The 24,176-nt window shown below is 32.9% G+C and overlaps 2 protein-coding genes across 2 annotated transcripts in view; one reads left to right on the top strand and one right to left on the bottom strand.

The window, feature by feature from the left end:
- LOC114341868 (octopamine receptor beta-2R) overlaps nucleotides 1-24,176 on the bottom strand; it is a 743,861-nt gene that overhangs the window by 262,087 nt on the left and 457,598 nt on the right. The gene's annotated exons all lie outside the window — the stretch shown is intronic.
- The window catches only part of LOC114340650 (uncharacterized), a 34,844-nt gene that overhangs the window by 676 nt on the left and 9,992 nt on the right, over nucleotides 1-24,176 (top strand). The window contains exon 2 of the mRNA XM_028291422.2: nucleotides 6,228-6,484. Coding sequence (XP_028147223.2) covers nucleotides 6,228-6,484 — 257 coding nt within the window. The remainder of the gene's footprint in view (nucleotides 1-6,227; nucleotides 6,485-24,176) is intronic.

Here is a 24,176-nt window from a genome sequence, read left to right as displayed (position 1 = left end):
GTGGGGGCCCCTGGGCAGAATTAACGTGAGACCCTACCTCCTACCATTAAAAAATTGTTGTTATAACTATGGTATACAGCCAAGTATAGAGTTTTCCCTTTTAAAAATAAAAAAAGGGTTGATCTACATTTATAAATATATTTATTAATAATAAAAAATACAAGAGGTGTAACTTGTTACCTTCTTCTTCTTTACGTGCCATCTCCGCGACGAAGGTTGGCAATCATCATTACTATTCTCACCTTCGACACTACAGCCCGAAAGAGTTCAGTTGAGCTGCATCCAAACCATTCTCTGAGATTTCTCAGCCAGGACATTTTTCTCCTACCTATGCTGCGCCTTCCTTGAATCTTTCCCTGAATAATTAATTTTAGGAGTTCATATCTGTCACCACGTGTTATATGACCCAAGTATTGAACTTTTCTTATTTTGAAGGAATCCAGTATCTCCCTGCTGTTCTGTATTCTCCTTAGTACTTCCTCATTGGTTATTCTGCCTGTCCGGGAGATTCTCAGCATTCTTCGATACGTCCACATCTCAAATGCTTCCAATCTATTGAGGCATTGTTTATTGAGAGTCCATGTCTCCACACCATACAAAAGAACAGAAAATACATAACATTTTAGTACTCGCTTTCTAAGATTTAGGCTGAGGTCTCTACTACATAATATTTGTTTCATATTAGTGAATGCACCTCTATCCTTTTCTATTCTAATTCGGATTTCTTTGGTATAATCGCCTGTTTCACTAATGTTCGTCCCTAAATAGTTATATTTCTGAACTCGTTCTGTCGTCTTATTATTTACGTGTAGATTGATGTTTCTAATATTTTTCTTCGATATAACCATGAATTTCGGTTTCTTTATGTTTAGTGACAGACCAAATTCTTCACTCGTTGCAACAACCTTATCTAAAATTGTCTGTAGATCTGTAATAGTTTCTGCTATTAGTATTGTGTCGTCGCCGTATCTAATTTCACATATGGGTAGGCCATTTATTTTTATGCCTGCTACTTCATCTTCTAATGCTTTTTTGAATATTTCTTCTGAGTATGCATTAAACAGTCACAACCCAAGACACAACCCTGTCTAACGCCTCTTTTGTTTTTTATTTTATTGGTGTTTAAATTATTTATTCATATGACAGCTTCTTGTTCAGAACACAGATTATTTATTATTCTTATATCCCGTGTGTCGATGTTCTTTGTTCTCAAGAGTTTTATTAACGGGTTATGTTTCACCGTATCGAATGCCTTGTTATAATCTAGGAAGCAGACATAGATGTCCTGGTTTACATCTAAACATCTCTGCATTAGCACATTTACTGCAAATAATGATTCTCTGGTTCCTTGAGCAACTTGTTACCGTAAAATATTAAAAATAAATATTGTAAAATGTATGGTTAAAGCTTGGGTATTTTTTAGATTTTTGAATTGAAAATTCCTTAATTATGTCTGTCATATTAGTGCAGTCACTGAAGGTGGATATGAGCTATTACCTCCGATTTCGTTGAACCTCCATCGATTTGCATGAAAATTGGTGAGTGGTTAGAGGATATCTCAAGGAATAAAGGTGACATGGTGCCAACTTGCGCTTTTACCCTGGGGGTGGATGCCACCCCTCCTAGGGGGTAAAAATTATTTTATTAAAAATAACCCCACAATTCGATAGAGGGACAAATTATAAGCAAAATTTGTTATATAAAGTTATTAAAATAAATCAAAACTTTTTGAGTTATTAAAGATCAAAGATTTTAATTTTTCGTGAAAAAAATGTATGTTTTTAACCGATTTTTCATAAATAACTCAAAAACTATAAGTTTTTACAAAAAAGTTATTATCAAAATTGAGGCTAATAAAAAATTAAATAAACTCCCTACTCGAAAAACCTTTCAATGTTAACTAGAAGTGAGTTATACGTAATTGAATGTATATTTCTTTTGTCGAGTACCCAAATCTAAGTATTCAATCTTAAATACCGGGAAAATGATGCATTTTATAACATAAACTTATTAAACATTTGTCAAAGTTCTTAGGATTATATATCAAATAAGCCCTCGAACAAGTTAATAGCATTAAAATTTATGCACGAAAAATGTTTCAAAATTTACCTTTTAAAAATTTTTCCTAAAATAATTATTGTTTTTTTGTAAATAACTCCCGTGATTTTTAAGATATCAGGTTCACCTAAAAACTAGTTAAAAGTTGATTCCAAGAGCTATTAAAAAACGTCGAATTTAGTCTTTTAAACCTCTTACTTTTTTAAAAAATAAAAGGTTAAAAAATTGCCCCGGTTACATGGTTCTCGCAGCAAAATTGAAATTTTAAACGTTTCTATCTCGGTTATTTTTTACTCTACCGAAATAGTAAAATCGGTAAAGTATTTGGAACAGAAAAAGTAAAATTCAGTCATATATCATTTTTTACGTATATTGAGAATTTTTGGAGTTATTATCAAAAGAATATGAAAAGTACGATAATTTTGAAAATTCTGATTTTTTTAAATTATATCTTTTTTTTTCAAAAATATTCATTCTAAACCGATCAAAATTGTTGAAATCATTAACTATGTTAACCCAAAGAAATTCTTGTGAGGATTACTACAAATTTTAGTTTTTGTAAAAATGGCGTATGTTTTATCTTTCACTTTTTCCTAAAAAAATCGAAAGATTTCTCTTATTTTCATCATAACTTGCTTAATTTTGATGTTATTAACTTCTACTTGAGCTCATTTGATAGGTATTCCAAAGTACTTTGACAAGTGTTTTACAAGTATATTTTATAAAATGCATCGTTTTCCCGTTATGTAAGCTTAAATACTTAGATTTGAGTACTCGTCGAAAAAAATATACATTGAATTACCCATAACTCACTTTGAAATAACATTAGTTTAGTTCTTTAAGTGGGGAGCGTATTAAATTTTTTTTTGTCTTTAATTTTGGTAATAATAACTTTTTTACAAAAACTTATAGTTTTTGAGTAATGTGTGGAAAACAGCTTTAAAATATGCATTTTTTTTTAAGAAAAAATAAAATTTTTGATATTTAATAACTCAAAAAGTATTGATTTATTTTAATAACTTTATATAACAAATTTTGCTTAGAAGTTGCCCCTCTATCGATTTCTGGTATTATTTTTAATAAAAAAAAATTCACCCCCGAGAAGGGGTGGCATCCACCCCCAGGGTAAAAGCGCAAGTTGGCATAACGTCACCTTTATTCCCTGAAGTATCTTCTAACTGCTCACCAATTTTCATGAAAATCGATGAAGGTTCAACGAAATCGGAGGTGAAAACCTTCAGTGACTCCACTATCTGTTTAGTTCCTTTAAGACATAGTGTTTAATGTTTTTGATAAGAATGTTTTTTCGATAAAATACTTACTTTTTTAGTCATTTGCAAAAAACCGTCTAAGAACGTGTTTTTTTTGTTGAAAAATGAACATATTTACTCGCAAATTTACTGCAAATAACTGAAATAACAGATTTCTTCAAAGAAAAGTTAAAAAAAACAGAGATCCACTATATGATGGAATTATACTGCATCAAACGGATACCAGAGAAACAACCCCCTTACGCAGCACACAACGAACCCGACGTCATAACATCCATAAAGATCAGACGTCTGCACTGGATGGGCCATGTTGAACGGATGTTGAAAACTGAAACACCAAAACATATAATGAGGCAGACACCAGTAGGGAGAAGGTCAAAGAGAAGACCCAAACTTAGATACATGGAACAAGTGGAACAAGATCTGAAAACACTTAAAATTACCAACTGAAAAAACAAAGCAAGGAACAAAACAGAATGGCGGAAAATCCTAGAACAAGCCAGGACCGAAAATAATTGTCGAGCTACTGATGATGATGAATAACTAAAATAATAACACTACATAAGTATTAACTTAGTGAAAAAATGCTATAGAACAAAAGTTGCTTAGAAGTCGTCAGTTTATCCATTTCCGGACTTAGTTTGAACTTATTTTTTCACACCCGATGAGGGGTGAAACTCACCTCCAGCGCAAAAGCACAAATCGGCAAAATTCACTTTTCTTCTTTGACATGTTATTATTTATGTGTATTCCAAATTCCATTTCAATTCAAGCGGTTCTTTAAAATTTTCAGAAAAAACCGTGAGTCAATGGACTATTATAGGTACCAGTAACAATGAGAGCAGACAGCACAATTTTATTTAATACGCACCTTTTGAATGATTTTAGAAATTAGCATTTAAACTTATATCCCAATTATTTAACAGTTAACAATCCATTGTACAACTTAAATATTTTCTGGCCTGGTCTGAGCAGGTTTGTATGAGTAGCATGACTTTATTTAAATTTTTATATTTTAAAAGTCCCCAAACCTCCAAATACTAGATAGTAAACTTCTAGGCTATCACAAAAATAAAGTAAAAACTTACCTTTTTCAACAGGGGTAACAGTACGAAATAATAAAAACAGGTGACTGGTGAGTAATATTGCTGTTTTACTAGATTATCGTAAATAGTATTACAGCTGACAATTATTCTTTCTGCAAGTAGCACAAAGTCACAAAACAAATGAGTGGTTTAGTGCCAGATTTTCAGATTTGCTTATGCCACAATTTTTGTCAACGGGATAATTTAAGGTCAAACTCGTAACCAAATTATGACTCAACAAAAAAGACTGAATTCCACTTGATTATCTTCGGAGTATTTTGCAATCCATGCAAAAAGGGTATTTAAAAAATATGCATGACGTAGAATATGATTTAGAAGACAAATAAATTATTGTAGGCGTATGAGGCAAGTATGGCTCAAATTTAAGTTCAAACTTTGTAAATTTGGAGTAAGCAATGTTTTGATCAATGTTATTATACTCACTGGCGTAGTGCCAACTCAAGATAACGATTAATAAGAAATTATTTTTGATGTTTTTATGTTTGCATAAAACAAAAATTATTTTATGTGAATAATGTGCTGGCTTTTTTATGTTTGGGATTTTGTGGGGGCCCCCGGAATATGGGGGCCCCGGGCAGCTGCCCAGCCTGCCCTCCCTTAACCCTTAAACGCCCAAGGGTGGGTAAAAAATGTCCACCTAATGAGGATTCTCTTGTAACATATTTATTACGTGCTTAAAAATTTTTCAAAAATTATTTATTGTTAAAAAGACAGGCCTTTATCGAATGTTAATTTGGTTCTACCGATATTTTTGAAAATAAAAGTAATATCGTGAGTTTAATGTGGGTGAGCATAAAAAGTACACCCTTAGTAAAACTTGTTACTAAAGGTTTGTATATAATTTCTCGTTGGAAGGAACATAATCCTTATAATTATCGACGTATATTTACATAATCGACACAATTATCGGCCAATGATGAGCCTGAAAAGAAGAATGTGGAGAAAATCGACAAATCTGAATTACTGGCTTTTAATGGTATGTTTATTTTGATGTACATTGTAATTTTGTTGTAAGGTTTTTAAATTGTTTAAATTAATATTATAGATGATGCTGTGTTTATTAAGCATAAGATTCTTAAGTTTAATTCATTTCCAACAACTAACAATAAATATATTAGCTATTTTCGAGGTGGACATTTTTTACCCACCCTTGGGCGTACATGGAACCTAAAAACGGTTGGGCGTTTAAGGGTTAAATCCGGACCTGAAGTATGGTAAACTTTACGTATAGGAAACTTGAATACCTCGGTCATATTATGAGACATGATAAATATCATATACTCCAACTGATAATACAAGGTAAAATAGAAAGCAAACGCGGACCCGGAAGAAGAAGACACGCATGGCTTCAAAACTTACGCCAATAGTTTGGACTAACATCGATCGAGTTATTCAGAAACGCCGCAAAAAAGGTTAAAATTGCTATAATGATAGCCAACGTCCGCAACGGACAAGGCACATGAAGAAGAAGAAGAAACTTTAAGGGGTAATAATTCTGCATGAAAAAATAATAATAGTTTGCTTTATAAACGTATGTCCGCAAATGATTCATTTCCGAGATAGGGGGTGCTGAAATTTTTCTTATAAACTGACGATTTATTTATTGCTCTAAAGCCGCTTAAATTCTGCAAATGAAATTTGGTGGATATTCAGAGGTAGTTCTTGCGCGTTTTTCGATATATCTACATATAATTGGTTTGGGGAACTATGAAACTGACCGTTAGTACAGGTGGCCGATATTGACAAGTGGCCCTTAACACAGTTTTTACCGTACATTTATTTTTATTTCTAGAAAGCGTACAAACCAACTGGCTCAATGACCCACTTTACTCCTGCGTCAGATGCTTGTGTCATGCTAGAAGTGGATGCTGGATCAGACAAAATTGTGCCAAGTACTCAATTAACCAGGATTACTGGATAAAAGCAGGTTCTCTCACTGCTTCACCAGATGAAAGTTCAACAAGTCCATCAGCATATCAAAATTGTATGAGGGATGAAAACTGTATTGTCGGTACTATCATTAATTATACTGGACGCTTAGGAGATATGGTGAGTACTTGATTAAAAGGTTTACTTTGCCTTTATGAGTATGTAGGGTGAGCTATTTGTAATAGTCCAGAGAAATAACATTTTTCTCGTGACATATCCCTCTCCAGGCGGAAACCAAATTTTTTGAGTAGTATAGACATCTATAATAATAACCTATATGTTTCCTGCAGCCGATTTGATGATATCCATAGTTGTAAACAAATAAAGATCAAAAAACGGTAAATTTTCGCTTTTTTCGTGTATTACTAAAAAGTGAAGCATTCTAAACAAATTTAAGAACAGGAGACTCATAAACCATATAAAAAACTTCAATATGGCGTTCTCTGAATATGTCTATCCTTCTTTGTTGCTTAGAAAATTGCAAAATAAGTCATAAATTTTGAGATTATATAAATGTTCATAACTTATGTAAAAATTAAGTTAGAATCTTCTTGTTACACGGAATGCTGAGATTTCTTGTGCTTATACTATATTTTAAAATTCAAAGAAATTGGTCAAATAGTTTAAAAGTTATTTAATTTATTTTTCCCAAATCCATTTTTTTGCAAAGGTCAGAAAATTATGAGGTTACAGTAACACTTCGGACAGTTTATGAAAGAAGAACATTTATACTATTAACTTAATTAAAAAAAAATGACAAAAAGTTATTTTAAACAGTGTAAAATTATATTGAATTAAGTATTTTAAAAACAATTAGAATAACTTTTTAACCGTTACCCGTAAAACAATTATTTTTTCATATTTAGAAAGACTGAATTTCTATACACATTTAGAAAGAAAAACAATTGTCCTAGGACAGCTAGGGACGAAGTTAGCCCCCCACCTTTTTTTTTAATTCAAATGTTCTTGCAAAATAATTTTGCAGTATTTAGCATTATTTTTGTCATTTTTTTAATTAAATTAATAATGTAAATCTTCTTCTTTCATAAACTATCCAAAGCATTACTGCAACTTTATCATTTTCTGACTTATAGTGTTGCAAAAAAAATTAATTTGGGATAAACAAATTAACTAACTTTTAAACTATTTGGCCAATTATTTTTAAATTTAGGGTGCAATTTAAGCACCAGAATTCTCAGCATTCCTTGTAATAAGAAGGTTATAAGCTAATTTTTACATAAGTTATGAATATCTATATAAACTCAAAATTTATGATTTATTTTGCAATTTTCTAAGCAACCAATAAGGATAGACATATTACTCAGCGGACGCCATATTGAAGTTTTTTTGACGATTTATAAGCTTCTTACTCTCAAATTTGTTTAAAATGCTTAACTTTTTGGTAATAAACGAAAAAAGTGAAAATTTACCGTTTTCTAATTTTCATTTGTTTATAAATATGTATATCATCAAAATCTGCTGCAGGAAACATATAGGTTATTATTATAGATGACCATACTACTCGAAAAATTTGGTTTCGGCCTGGAGGGGTTGTGTCACCAACAGAATATTTTTTTTCCTTATTTCTCTGAACTATAATAAATTTTTCCATAAGTACCTAGCTCAGTGGTTCTCAACCTGTGGGGCGCGCCCCCCTAGGGGGGCGCGCTTTTAGTAATGTGGGGCCGTGAGCATATCAAAGAAAAACCACCAAAAATATTGACCAATTTACTAAAATCAAAGCAAAACAAAATTCTGACAAAATGAAAAATAAAATACACATGAACACTGATCAGGAAATGATGCATTTGAAAACTCCACCATAACACTGAATACTAAGTCCATTGAGAGAGTGAGCAAATTCAAATACCTAGGAACGTGGCTTTTTGAAGACTGGACATCGGACAGGGAAGTAAAATGTCGCATTGAGCAAGCTCGACAAGCTTTCGTAAAATTCAGGAAGGTACTGACCTGCTCAGAGTTCGACCTTACACTGAGACTAAGGTTTACTAAATGCTACGTGTGGTCGGTGCTGCTATATGGCATAGGGGGCTGGACACTCAAAACCAGCGATATAAACAGATTAGAAGCCTTCGAAATGTGGCTTTATCGCCGTATCCTAAAGATACCATGGACGGTGAGAGTCACAAATGTGGATGTCCTTAAAACAATCAACCAAGAACGTCAGCTTTTCGAAAACATCAAGAAAAGAAAAACGGCGTATTTGGGTCACATCATGCGAAACGAAAAATACCAGTTCCTTCAACTTATAATCCAGGGTAAAATTGAAGGCAAGAGAGGAATAGGACGCAAGAAAATGTCCTGGCTCCGAAACAATGGACAGGAATTAACGACATACAATCTCTGATACACATTGCAAGAAACAGAGAGTTAATGGAAAATGTGATCGCCAACATCCATTAGTGGATTTTCATTTGAAGAAGAAGAAGACTGATCAGGAGCTATAGTTATAAAGAGCACTGAATACTAAATTAATTATCAACAAGTTTAATGTAAATTGAGGGGTCTAGATTCAAAACCGGACATTTCCACATTATATAATTCTGAGTAAACTAAAAAAAAAACAATTTGCAACTTTACTTTTTCCTATCTCAAATTGAAAGGAAAAGTCCACTTTTGCATCTGAACTAATTCTTTCACACTGAATTACTACTAGGAACTGTCAAATTTTGCTCTTTATCAAACTGTTAATATATGGACCTTTAATCACAGATTACAGAGGTGTATTCAACTAATTTTGACCAAAAAGTGGAAATGTCCGGTTTTGCATCTAGACCCCTCAATTATAGACTTCCTTGGGCCTGTTTTGCAGAGCAAAGTTTATCGAAACAGGGTGTAACATAAGAAATAGACGCTGTCAGTTCTTTTTCTGTATTTAGCTGTGATCTATATTTGGTCTTCAAAGCAGCCATCGCGGAAAATCCTGTTTCGCAAAGGTAGGATGTTGAAAACGGTAATAGTATACAGAATGCTTTGGTTTTTAATGCAGAAAACATCATACTGTTTTTTGTCGAAATACTCAAGGTAAATCATTGTTGCATAGATATATTGCTATTGTACGAGGGGGGCGCAGTAAAAATAATTATGGAAAATTGGGTCGCAATTGGTAAAAGGTTGAGAAACGCTGACCTAGCTACCAAGGATCTTCTTTTATTAGCACTACATCCCTTTGTGGGTTTTGGCCTATTCAGCAATCGCATTCCATTCTCTTCTGCCATTGGCGACACTTTTGAATTCCGAGTTTCAATAATTCATAAACATTTTTAACACTCTCTAACCAAGGCTTTCTATGGTGACATCTTGGTCTATTCTTTGACATTTAACAAACTTGTGTTGGCTGTTGTGATGAAATTAGTCTAAGATATCTCAAGAAAATCCTTATGGGACAGACAACGTAGCACAAACCTAGGGCAAAGCTGTAATATAGAGAACATAAATGACTGGACACTGAAAAGAAAAAAGAATGGTATAGCCATGTAAGCAGAATGGGAAAAGAAGACTGGTAAAGATAGCACGAGACAGATCACCAAACGGCCGAAGGAGTGTAGGAAGGCCAAAGAAGAGATGGAGTGACAACCTGGATATCTGATGAGGCATCCGAAGATGGAATAGGCGCGAGCCTATTAAGGAAGCAGGAAGAAGAAGAAGAAGTGTTAAATATATTATCTCGTTTAGCTCATATTTCACGCCGATTCCGCAGCCCTTATTCTATTCCCAGACGGCCCCAAAAATCCTGAGCACTTTCCTTTCAAAGCTTTATATTGTATTTTTGACCTTCTTCAGTAGAGCCCATGTTTCATAACCATTGATCACCATAAATCGTATTATTGTTTTGTACAAATGCATCTTCGAATTCTGCCTCAGTATTTTATAAGTTAGCAGTTTTGAATATTCATCGTAAAAAAGATACGAACGGACACATTTAAGGGAGGCTTACATCCGCCGATGGATGGAATAACCGTTGATGATGATGAAGAGAATAGCAATAATCAATAGGTACAACGAACAAACAATTTTTTCCCATAATCATCACTACGATGATGATTATTACAATAATTACAATCTGGTCATAATTGACCAATGAGCAATTTTAATTCAACCTAAACTACTACTGCTCCTTAAAATTAAGAGCTTATCTAATCTAACAAGATAGTGCACTATTCTAGCATACACACTAACATCTATCACTTAATCTAGTTTAAAAGGCTTGTCCTCTTCAGTTTTCTAATTTGCCCAGTGGTATTAAGGAGCTGGACTGCCTCAATATTCTCATGCATATGAAGTCTTTGCTCGTGACTTCCTGCCATCTTCTTGATGATTATATCCACAGTTTCCATTCCTAGGTCCTTATGGAAATCACTGTTTGTCACATACCAAGGAGCATCTTCAATATTTCTTAGTATGTATTTTGTTACGAAATCTTTGTATTACTGTTATATTACTTGGTCTAGCACACCCCCATAGTTGGCATCCATAAGTCCATACAGGTTTCAATATTTGTTTGTACAGTAGTAACTTATTATGCATCGACGATGTGGAGTTTTTTCCAATTAGCCAATGCATTTTTTTATATCTTATATTTAGTTCTTCCCTTTTTTTTCTTAACGTGCACCTTCCAGCCTAGTGTTGCATCTAATGTTATACCCAAATACTTAGCAGCATCTGCATATGGTACTTGTATATTTTTGATCATAACTGGTATATATTGTATTTTTTGTTGGTGAAATTAACATGGACAGATTTAGCTTCACTCAGCCTGATTCTCTTGAATAGCTGTATCATCAGCCAAGGTGGCAACTGTGTTGTCTTCCAGTACAGGTATATCACACGTGTATAGTAGGTATAGGACCGGACCCAACTCACTGCCTTGTGGAACTCCTGCTCTAATTCCTTTTAAGTCTGAAAAACAGTCTTCTTGCTTAATTCTAAAATGTCGTTCTTCTAAGTACGATTGTAGAAGTTTTGAGTACTGTATAGGTAAAAAACATTTTAGTTTGTATGTTAAACCTTCATGCCAGACTTTATCAAAAGCCTGTGCAGCATCAAGGAATACAGTTGAACAGACTTTGTTTTCTTCTAGGGATATTTCGATAATATTTGTGATTCTGTGCACCTGGTCAATTGTTGAATGCTTGTTTCTAAATCCGAATTGATGTGTCGGTATCAAATTTCTTGTTTCGATAATTGGTTTTATTCTCTTGAGGAGCAGTTTCTCAAACAGCTTCGATAGTACAGGAAGCAGAGATATCGGTCTGGATGACGAAGCCTCATGTGCTGGTTTTCCTTTTCCTGGTTTATTAGGAATCATAATGACTTCCGCCATCTTCCACATCATTGGCACACATTTTAATCTGAATGCACCGTTAAAGAGATTTGTTAATTTTACGATAGCTCTTCGTAGAAGATTTTTCAACAGCTCATCCGTAATTAAATCATAGCCCGGACCTATCTTCGGATTAATATTTTCCCTTATTTCTTCAAGCATTTCTTTTAATGTAGTTAACCGAATTTCTTCCCCTAATTGAACAGGTTCCTCCCATCTTTCTTCATCCCCTTGAGATTCATTTGGTTTGAATGTATTTTCAAGATGTATGACAAATAGCTCTGCTTTTTTTGCACTACTTCTGGCCCAGTAACCATTTTCTAGTTTAATAGGAGGAGAGTGCATAATAGGTCTTTTCAGTCTTTTAGTAGCTTTCCATAAGGAATAATCTGTACTACCGTCATCTGTTAGCTCCTGTAAGTAAGAATTAATTGAGTCATTCTTTAATTGTATGATAGTTCTTTTGAGTTGTTGACTTGCACGATTTAGTTTAGTCTTATCTTGAGGAGACCTTGTTTGTTGCCAAATTCTTCTGTTTTCTTTTTTCAATTATCATGTTCCTTATTTCCTTTAGATAATTGTTTCCTTTTAGCCTAGGTTTCAGTGTAGGAGTGTTTTCCCATGCTGCTTGTTGGATATTGTTCATCAAAAATTTTGCTTCTTTATCTAGTTGCTCTGCGTTTTGTATTGGTACACTTAAATTTATTCTCTATTCAAGGCTCAGCTTAAAACTTACCCAATCCGTCCATTTATTTGTTAATGTGGGGTTACTTTGTTTTTTAATAATTCGATCACCCATGGTTAGTACTATGGGCGAATGATCAGAATTTAAGTCTCAATAGTCATCAAGGTCTATGAAATTAGCTCAAATATTCTTAATAATAAAGAAGTCTTAAATTAGGGGTCTCGTTTCTATCCGTAGGCCAGTAGGTTGGTCTACTAGTTGATAGTGCTTCACATATCTGTTCATTAATGGCTAACAAAAGCTCCTTTCCCTTAGTAGTAGTGATTCTAGAGCCCCAGTGTTGTTCTTTGCATTAAAGTCACCTCCAGTAATGAGCCTTTCCCCTAAGCTTTTCAGGAATTCATTATACTGCTCTTTTTTAATGGAATGTTTAGGTGGTCAGTATATTGAACTTATATTTGTTTCAAAAGTTTTAGTTTTTATGTGTACTGTAGTGGCTTGAATATGTTCAGTTTTATATTCCAACTCTTCATGATGACATATATTATCCTTTATGATGATTGTACTGCCTCCTTTGGCCGCATTGTCAGGATGTATTGTATGATATACCTTATATCCTTTAAATTTGATGTAGGATTGATTTGTGAAATGCGTTTCAGAGACAAGAAACAAATCAATTTTTTTCGATGTCAAGGATTGCTTGTATGTAGTTCTTGTTGATGATGAAGTAACCCGTTGACAATTCTAAAATCATTAGCCATTTCTTACCTTTGGAATAGCACCTTGAGCTCTATACTCCAGAGAAGTGACCCTTTCATTTAATTTTTTCAACTCCTGTAATATCATTTGTAGGGTTTGTTCTGTTTGTTTTTCAATCTCTGTTGTTTTTTTGGTATTTATCATTATGATAATTTTCATTGCGACCTTTTGTTACCGCACTGTATGTCTTATTACTAGTAACTTTCTGTGCTTGTTTTCTTTCACCAGCATTTGACTTGGTTTCAGTTGACCTTCTGTCTGGAGTGTGTGGCAAATTCGTCTTTTTCAGACCTCTGCATTTTACTTCCTGCATTTCCTTTGCGATGATACATCCCCGATAGTTGGCAGGATGGTTTTCGCCACAATGAACACATTTTGGTTTAACGTTTTCAGGTTTTTCGCAATCTTTAGTAAGATGTTTTTTTGTGCATTTAACACACCTTGGTCCTCTAGCACAGAACTTCCATGTGTGACCATATGCTTGACATCGTTTACATTGCGGTATTAGTTTGGAATTTTTAAAAGGCTGAATTTCAACTTTTGTTCCTAGGATGTCCGTTATCCCATATATTTTGTTGATATCTTCGTCTGGTTTGAAGGTTAACTTAAACATGTCTAATGGCTGTTTGGTTTGCCACTTTAGCTCCTTAACTGCGTGTATGGCTTTATAGCCTCTTCTTTGCAGATCTTCAACAATTTTTGGGACGAGCAAGTGTGATGTAACCTCTTTACTATACCTTTTAGCGGTCTTTCCTGTTTGTTTTCGTATGAGTGATATTGGACGTTTTCCTCTCTTAAATCTTTTATTAATTTTCTGTACTCTTCACCGTCTTGTACATTAACTTTTATCGCTTCACTATTCACAAGTTTAGTAGTAAAGTTTTTTATCTTCGATTTGAGGAAGTGATATAGGACTTCATATTCTTTGAAGCCTTCTACTACCACAGGTGGAGGTGGAAAAAACAATTAACAAAATTTTAAACAAAAAACTGCATAGGAAAGCCCTGAAGTTCCACCACTAGAGAAAAATATTTTGCTCCATTATATTACACAGGCAAGATATCAACAAAAATAGCCAAATATATAAAAAAGAATGGAATAACACCAGATTTCAGAAAAAGCAATAACTTAAGCACATAATATGTATACATATTAACCCTGCTGTCCTGTTCGGGTCTATTTGACCCAAAAAATAATTTATTTCTTATTTTTCAAATTATTACGCGGCGTAACGATTTGGTGTTTCGTGACTTTATTACCTAATATGAGGTCTTTCAATTGCATATGAGATAAACATTCAACTTCCTGATTTTTTTGATAAAAATGAAATTGTTACCTAGGGTACGTTCGGGTCAATGTGACCCGCGTATTTAAACCGTTAAAAATTACCTGTGTATGTGTGTTTAGTTGGCAGTATTCTAAATTAGCAGTACCTGTGTGTTTGTCAGCCGGATACGTCTGTAAATAAAAACAGGTTTCTGCAAGCTAAAACTTGTAAAATAAACTGTAGTATAGCTGGACGATGTTGCAAACCAAATTATAAATATGACCAACATGGACGGACAGCATGTATTTGGAACCAACTGGAAAGACATGAATAAAGTTAGTTTCCAAACATACATTGGTCTTTTATTTTTAGCTCGAGTTTATAAGTCCCATGGTGAATCAACTAAAAGTTTATGGAATGAAGAAACGGGTCGTACTATATTTCGATCAACAATGTCGCTTGATATATTTACAAAAAGTTTGCAAGTATGTAATACGTTTTGATAACAAAACTACTAGACAGGATAGAAGACGTTTTGATAAACTTGCGGCAATACGTGAAATGTATGAAACATGGGTAGAAAATGTAAAAAGAAATTTTAACCCTGATGAAAATGTTACCGTCGATAAGCAACTAGTTGACTTTAGAGGTCGCTCTCCCTTCAAATGGTACATTCCAGCAAGCCAGCGAAATATGGCACAAAACTTTGGGGTTTATGTAATTATGAACAGTAAAACTTCTTATGCTCTAAAATTGCAGATCTATACAGAAATGCGTGTGATGTGTGACTTGAGTAGTGATTTGGAATGCCACAATATTACGTTTATAATAACTTTTTTACATCGTAAAATTTAGGACAATTTCTTCTAAAACAAAGTAGATATAATGCCGGGGATTATAAGTAAAATAAACCGGAGCTTTCAGCAAAAATCGCGAATAAAGAAGTTCATAGCTCGTCTTTTTTGCTTCATGCAAGATTTGACAATATTCCCAAAAATAATAAAAATGTTGTTCTTATGAGTACTTTGCATCATGAATCGATGCATCATGCATCACTTTCATCAAATGAAAAAGCCCCAAATTATTTTAGATTACAATTCCAATAAGGAAGCAGTGGATACTCTAGATTAGCTTGTGGGCACGTATACATGTGAGAAGAGATAAATCGCTGGCCAATGATTGTTTTTTATAATCTACTGGACATTTCTGCCTACAACGCGTTCGTGCTATGGGCATCAATAAATATCCAATGGAATACCAATCAATTGGGAAAACGGCGAATTTTTCTTAAGGAATTGGAAAAAACCTAATGAATCCAGTCATCATTTCCAGAAAAAATATACCAATAATTAAAGGCTCTTACGAACTTGTAAAAAGGACACGAGCAGGAACAAGTAGACAAGATGGAAATGCTAGTGAACCGTCTATTAAATCTAACTCCGCCTGCTAAACGAACACGCTGTAAACTTGCCGTACAAACGATAACAAGACTAATTATTATGTTGTATTATATCACAAACATATTTGTAAAATCCATTCTTTTTATTACTGTCTCAGTTGTAAACTGAATTAAATTTTTGTAGATATTTGTTACTAGGCTTTTTTGAAAGAAAAAAATGCCTTTTGTTTTTGTTAATTAGGTTTAATTTACATTAACAACATAATTTTGGTTTATTAACCATAATTTCTTGTTAATAAAGTTTTATTTATCACCATTAGCTTATTTTATTTCGATTAAGGAGCGTAAACCATAGTTGGGTCATATTGACCCGAACAGTACATTTGTGTAGTTGACTCGAACGGGACAGCAGGGTTAAGAACAAGAGTCAAAAGAAAAAGCACTTACACTGTGGTGCATATAAACTTGCATGTAGTGACGGTCCAAAAATTTATATCGGTCAAACTGGTAGAATCTTAAAAAACCTATAGGAGAACTTCTTCTTCTTCAGCTTCCTTCCCCTATCGGAGGTTGGAAATCATCATCGCTATTTTAATTTTATTGGTCGCACTTCTGAATAATTTCGCAAATTTCTTAGCCAGGATATTTTGCGTCGTCCTGGGTTTCTCTCCCCTTGTATCTTCCCTTGCATAATTAACCTAAGTAATACGTACTTCTCGCCCCTTATTATATGACCCAGATATTGAATCTTTCTAATTTTAACAGTTTTTATGACTTTACATTCTTTCTTCATTATTTGTAACATCTCTTATATTAATTATTTTTCAGTCCACGATATTCTCTGGAACCTCCTGTAGCACCACATCTCAAAGGAGTTTAATTTTTTGATTTCAGACTGTTTTATTGTCCACGCTTCCATGCCGAATAGTAAAGTAGAAAAAAACGTAACAACGTAGCATTCTTTTGCGGATCTCTAGATTAAGGTTACGGTTGCAAAGTAAGTCCTTCAATTTTATGAACGTGTTTCTTGCCATTTCTTTTCTAGTTCTGATTTCTTTTGTTTGGTCTCCCTCTTCGGTTAGCCATGTTCCTAAATATTTATATGTTGTTACTCTTTCGATCGTTGATTTGATGATCAGGTTATTTACATTTTGTGTTTTTTTTTTGAGAATATCATTGATTTCACATGCATTGTATACATGTTGTATTATGTACTGTAGATCTTCCATGTCACTTGCAAATATGACCGTATCATCCGCATATCTAATATTATTAACCCGCCAGTGGTCGCTATATGAGATTTTCTCTCACGGTTTCAGAAAATTGCGCACAACTTTTTTCTGGAAAATTATAAGCGCTGTAGTTCCTTCTAGTCTCCTAACTATCCTACCTCGACAATCAAATAGACTCGTCCGCTCAGATAGTGACTCAGTTTACTTAGTATCACTATATTGTTGAGTCAGTGCGCTTCATGTGAGATATTCTCTCATCAAGCGATCACCGGCGTCACCAACTGTGTATAAAAATTAATTTTATTTTTCCCTTTAAAACCTAAAATAATATCCTTTTATGATGTAATAAAAGGCGCCGTGAATGTGGTCGATGATATGAAAATCCTATATTCTGTTTCACGGGTTAGTTGTAGATGGTCACTCACCATATATTTTTAATGTTAAATATTGGCGGCATTAATAGATAGTCACATTTTATATAAGATAATAATAATAAAACACAAAAACGTCGTGTTTTTTTAAAGAAAATGGCTTTATCGTTGATGAAACCTAGGTAATCTTTTTTGTAAAATTTTGTAAAGAAAGGCAGAAGTTGGATATGTGAGAGAAAATCCCACGCGCGACCAGTCGCGTAACAACCTACCTAGCAACCAATGCCGGGTTAACGCTATTTCTGTTGACCAAAATACCGTCCACAATATCCAATAAAGCTTCTTGAAATATCACTTCACTGTAGACGTTGAATAAGAGTGGTAAAAGTATGCACCCTTCTCGAACTCCTCTAAGTATACTTACTTCCTCTGTCAGTTCTCCTTTGACTCTTACTCTTGCTTTCTGATTTTGATACAGATTCGATATAATTTGTATATCTCTACTATCTATGTTTTTGGTCTTAAGAATACTTAAAAGCATTTTATGTTAAACTCTGTCAAAAGCTTTTTTAAAATCTATTAAGCAAGACATTGACTATGAAGCAACATTGACTCCGAATAATGCTTCTCTAGTTCCTAGACCCTCTCTAAAACCCATCTGTGAATCACTTATTTCTTGTTCTAATTTCACGTGGATTCTGTTATGTATGATTGTAAGGAAGGTTTTCAATGTGTGGCTCATTAATGCAATTGTCCGATAGTCATTGCAATCTTTAGCATTTGTGATTTTTGGAATCGTTACAAAAGTTGAGAGAAGCCATTCTTGGGGTATGTGTCCCGTCTTGTATATGGAGTTAAAAAGGTCTACCAAGACATCAATATTATCTTCAATAGTTTAATTGGTATTTCATCGGGTCCTGAAGCTTTTCTACCTTTTGTGTGTTTTATGGCATAAATAATTTCCTCTTTCATTATTTCTGGTCCGTGGTGTCTCCGTCAACTTCAAATTGTTCTACTTTTTGGTTATAAAATAGGTGTTCAATGTATTCTTTCCATCTACGTAATTTGTCTTGGAGAAAAACAAACTAGGACAGGATAGGATAACAAATAGTAATAGAAGAACACAAAAAGGCTTTCAATAATAAAAAAACTGATCATGCGCCTTAACCTAGAACACAATAATTTTTTTTGATGAGCTATTTTAAAATGATGAAAGGGTTGCCAATGCGAGTCCATTATACAATTGGATATGGTAATTGAGTCAATACTCGCAATCTTTAGTTTGTATTTTTTATTAGTTGTTATGTCATCATGGGGCAACCGGTTTCGAGTCTTACAATATATGACTCATCATCAGGCCCAGTACAAAAAGTCTTCTCTATACAAACTACAAGCTAAAAAACACAAAACGAGAGACATGTACACATATATATATATATATATATATATATATATATATATATATATATATATATATAAAACATGAAAAACAACTTTGTCTTGGTTTCAATCACATACAATAAAGCCAAGCAACTGCTTAGTATTGAACTCAACAGTCCATATCATGTAAAATGAGACATTATATCATTGGGAGCGACCAATCTGATGAAAAGTGCTTGGTATATAATTTGATATATATACTACCATCAATCCTTAACTAGTCAAGGGTCGATGGAGTCCTGGTAAGATAGTATGCGATCAAAAGACATAATACAAAATTTCTTTAGTAAATGGTATCTACTTACATAACAGCCATAGAAATTGTTCCACAGCTAAAGATGTACCTGGAAGTCACCAGCCCCATAAGAAAAGTTGACCAATCAAACAGCCCTTGGTCTCTTAAATTGTTAGTTAAGTGCAATTTGGAACCGTACAAGAAATTTTTTTACTGTGTTTCCAGTGGTGTGTGTTATTTCTCTTAAAAAAGGTCTTAAGGGCTGTTTGATTGGTCAACTCTTGTTATGGGGCTGGTGAATTCCAGGTACATCTTTAGCTGTGGAACAGTTTCTATGGCTGTTATGTAAGTAGATACCGTTTACTAAAGAAATTTTGTATTATGTCTTTTGATCGCATACTATCTTACCAGGACTCCATCGACCCTTGACTAGTTAAGGATTGATGGTAGTATATATATATCAAATTATATACCAAGCACTTTTCATCAGATTGGTCGCTCCCAATGATATAATGTCTCATTTTACATGATATGGACTGTTGAGTTCAATACTAAACAGTTGCTTGGCTTTATTGTATGTGATTGAAACCAAGACAAAGTTGTTTTTCATGTTTTATATATATATATATATATATATATATATATATATATATATATATATATATATATATATATATATATATATATATATATATATATATATGTGTACATGTCTCTCGTTTTGTGTTTTTTAGCTTGTAGTTTGTATAGAGAAGACTTTTTGTACTGGGCCTGATGATGAGTCATATATTGTAAGACTCGAAACCGGTTGCCCCATGATTACATAACAACTAATAAAAAATACAAACTAAAGATTGCGAGTATTGACTCAATTACCATATCCAATTGAGCTATTTTAAATTCTTAAATCCAAAATAAAGACCTTTTAAGCTATCTTTATTACATTTATAGACATTAATAAATTATAAAATACAGAGACAATTCTGAATACCCAATTTCAGACGAACAGCTCTTCCCTCCAAAACTTTTTAGTTAAAAACTATAAAGTGTAGACGCACAGTAAAAAAATCATAGCTTAAAAAAGACACTTTGCGGAAACTGCTGCAGTGAAAATAAATTCTAATAAATTGTAATGTAAAAATGTGGAAGTGTAGAAAACATAAGTTATCAGTAGTAATTGCACGAGAGCTCTAAAATTTTCGATTTGTTTCCCGAGTAACACTTTGACAGTTTTAAATTACACGGCCCGAAGGAACTGAAATTATGAAAAGCCCTATTATCAAAATTTATCACTTTAATTTTTATTTCTGTAGCTTTCTATTGGTCATAGTCTTTTATGAATGAAATATTCAGTGTATTATCTCTAGATATCCAAAACGTTTTTTTTTTGAAAATTTTATCCTACACCGTTACATTCTTCTTTGTAACAGCAACATTATCTTCAAATTATTTTTACAAGTTAATACATGATTACATTGTTATTATTATTAATTTTCGATTTAGTCGGTTAATATTTAGTCGGTTAGTATTTTGCGGATTGTTATCAATATGACTTTTCGAAGGTCATTTATAGTTTGTTTGGTGTTTAATATTTTTGGGATTTTACCACAATTTATAAACATCATGCAGTGATAATACTTCCGGTAACGTCTTAACAGCTTAAATTATTGAAACCACTTACATTGGTTAATCAATTAAGAGCATAGGTGCAAAATTTGCTTGCAATGCTTTTTAAATGTATTTATTTTTTTTTTCGAATCCTGAAAAAACTAATAGTTTTAAACAATTTAAACGCAGATTGAAAGATTACATTATTACCGACGCGACGGCTCAACGTCCCTTAGAATAAATAAAAGGTTTCTTTTTAATAAGCTATTTGAAATTGAAAACTCTACTCAATTTTCTCTTATTTTTCCACCCCTGTAACTTATTCAAATAAACATTATAAAGGTTTCCAGGTACTTTCGGCCCTCGGTAATAATGTATTCTTTTATTGTGCGTTTAAATTTTTCAAAGATACTAATTAGTTTTCTCAGGATTTGGAAAAAATGAATGCATTTAAAAAGCATTGCTAGCAAATTTTGCGCCTACCCACTTAATAATAAACTTAAGTGCATAGTAATCGACCAACTTAAAAATTTGTTTATTTTTGATGTGTCGAATTTCCTAAACCTATTGTCCGATTTAAGTGTTTTTTTAATATGTTATAGCAATTTTAGCAATATAGCTGTAATAATATTGTCGCTAAACAGATAAGTTTTCATTAAATACCGGATGTACAAATCAAACTATGTTTTTTTATCAAAGTTCGCACCACCCTTTGGAATATTCTAGCATTTTTTTTTATAAAATACTGAAATTAAAACCCAGTTATAGCATCATGTCTGCTCAAAATTCTGCTATTTGATTCATTCGCTTATGTTGGACCATAAAAAAGTTAGGTACTTTATTAACTAGCCTTGTCTTTCGTCAATAGGGCTTTTCATCGATTTTCATTTGTTTCGAACTTCTGTCATATCGCTGGTACCTATGATTAATGTGATTCCTAATACATTTCCAGTGAAAATAATAACTCTTTGAAAGTGTTGGCGATACAATTTTTTTGTATATTATGCGTGTTCGCGAAGATTATAACTCCCAAAATAATAATTAGTTTCTTGAAAGACATTCGATTATTTAACACAATATGATCTTTTGTCTTTATAATCTCTACCTAATATTCAAAATTTAGTGATTAATAATTAATCACTATAATCCATAATTAATAATTATTGTAATAATTAGTTGTAAGTCTCTATAGTATCTAATAATTTTACTCCCAATATTTCTGTCATAATTTTTACCTAAAGTTATTTAAGATTTAGAAATTAACTGTTATAATAATTAACTTTAAGTCCTCATTGTAATTAATTATTGTATAACCAATACTGTTTGTGTCAATGGCCATTGCAGCAGAGACACATAAATTTAAATAAAAAAAAACTCCCAAAATATTTATAACGAAAAGAATATTATTATTATTATTATTATTATACAATAATATCGAGCCAAAGCAGAGCTTATATGGCTCAAAGCACAAAACTAATTGTAGGTCTTAAACTAAATAATATGACATAAAACAAATTCTTACAAAATAAAAATTAAATTAAAGTAAATATTCAAAAGAATTGGTTTTCATAAAAGTTGTTACAACAATAGCAAATTAAAAAAGATACAAAAATTAGAAAGTAAGTATACCTAAAAATTACAAATTTTTTTCTCATTAAAAAACATAAAATATATCCTTATATTTTACAACAACTATTTTAACAAAAATTTCTAACATTACACATACAATGTCCAGTTAGTTCTCATCAAACCTGTTTTTGAAACTATTTAAGCTAATAGCCCCTACGATGTCATCAAGGGCGCCCATATAAAAATTTTTAGGGGGGGGCCAAACGTGAAGATGTTGCACATTACATTTTGTATATTTCGGATGACAATATATACAGTAGACTCTCTCTATAACGAACACGGATATAACGAGGTTTCGCTTATAACGAGGTACATTAGGTGTCCCATGAAATCCCTATTGAACTATAGCGCTCTATAACGAGGCATATTTGGTTATAACGAGGAAAATTTAAATCGAAGAATACTTGTCTTTACCTGTTTTTAGCGTTGTAATGGTCATAAATAAATAAATGCCTTAACTACCTGTACATAGAAATGCCCAACGTCTGTCTTATTATCGAGGCCAGTGCTATAATAAACTCGGCCACCTGTAATAAACATCTGCCTGTTTATCGACCGATATTGAATACTATAGGAAATTTACAATCTATGGCGGCGAAGTCTCATTGTTCACTGTTCAGGTTGACCATCGACACATAATAAACTACGTAAGAGGCATCAAAAAATTTCATTATTATTATTGTTTGATATAACGAGATCCGCTTATAACGAGATAATTAATTCACCATTTCAGTTCTCGTTATAGAGGGAGTCTACTGTAGTTTAAACCACCTAAAAACCTAGTTTGAACCCTGTTGTGAGGAATTATTCATACATTTAAACACTAGACCAAGTTTTTAAATGGAAATGTCATGGGTACCACAAAAGTTGGGCCTCTCTTTAAAACCCGTTTGAAAAGAATACAATGCTTGCAAAGCCTTCCCTTCAACTTTGGCGAGCAGACTAACCATGAGTATGTGTCGAACCAAGTTTTTACTTTAAAAGCTTAAAAAGGAGCCCCCTTTATTTTTGCAGATATAGAATCCTTATGAAAAATAAGGCACACATATTCCAAACATTTTTAGAATTGTTGATAGATGGCGCAAATAAATCGCATTTTCCGAATATAGCGCCATCCGTCAAGTCAACAGTTCTAAAAGAGTTCGAATAAATGTTACTTATTTTTTGAGGAGGAAACTCAATCTGCAAGAAAAAACGGGGGTTCCTATTTACGATTTTAAAGTTAACTTTCACCCCACCTCCGGAGTGTGGAATGAAAAATCCTGTTTGGTGTCATTCTATAGATTTTTGAAAAATATTAAACACGTGTTTTTTAGTTTTTATTTGGAAGTACATTTCTCGAGATATTAGACCGTTTCTATAATTTTGCTGTGGTATCACGATATACCGTTTTTTCCGATTATAGCGCTATCTATCCACAATTCGCAAAATGGCTCGAATAAAATTTGCTTATTTTTACAAGGAAAATCCAAATCTGCAACAAAAATTAGGGGTTCCATTTAAGATTTTAAAGTTACCCCCCGCTCCACACCCAGGGGTTGAAGTGGTGGACTTGTTTAGTGTCATCGCATAGATTTTTGAAAATTGTTGAACATGTATTTTTCAGTTTTTCGATCCGATGTTCATTTCGCGAATTATTCGGCCTTTCCACTACTTTTGGGACACCCTGTATATAACACTCATTCATCATGAAAGATCGCCTATTTTTCATTTAAATAAAATTGTTCTGTTCATCATAATGAACACTTTAAAAATAATCTACTTACTAAAAAAATACTTTTGCAAACTAAAATTTGACTATGCTCAATAAATTTTAAAAATTATTTTTCAGTATGAATTTTTT

Source organism: Diabrotica virgifera, chromosome 2 (assembly GCF_917563875.1).
Source record: "Diabrotica virgifera virgifera chromosome 2, PGI_DIABVI_V3a".
Classification (NCBI taxonomy): domain Eukaryota; kingdom Metazoa; phylum Arthropoda; class Insecta; order Coleoptera; family Chrysomelidae; genus Diabrotica; species Diabrotica virgifera.
The sequence above is the reverse complement of the archived record's forward strand: the minus strand, read 5'-3'. Positions and strand labels throughout refer to the sequence as shown.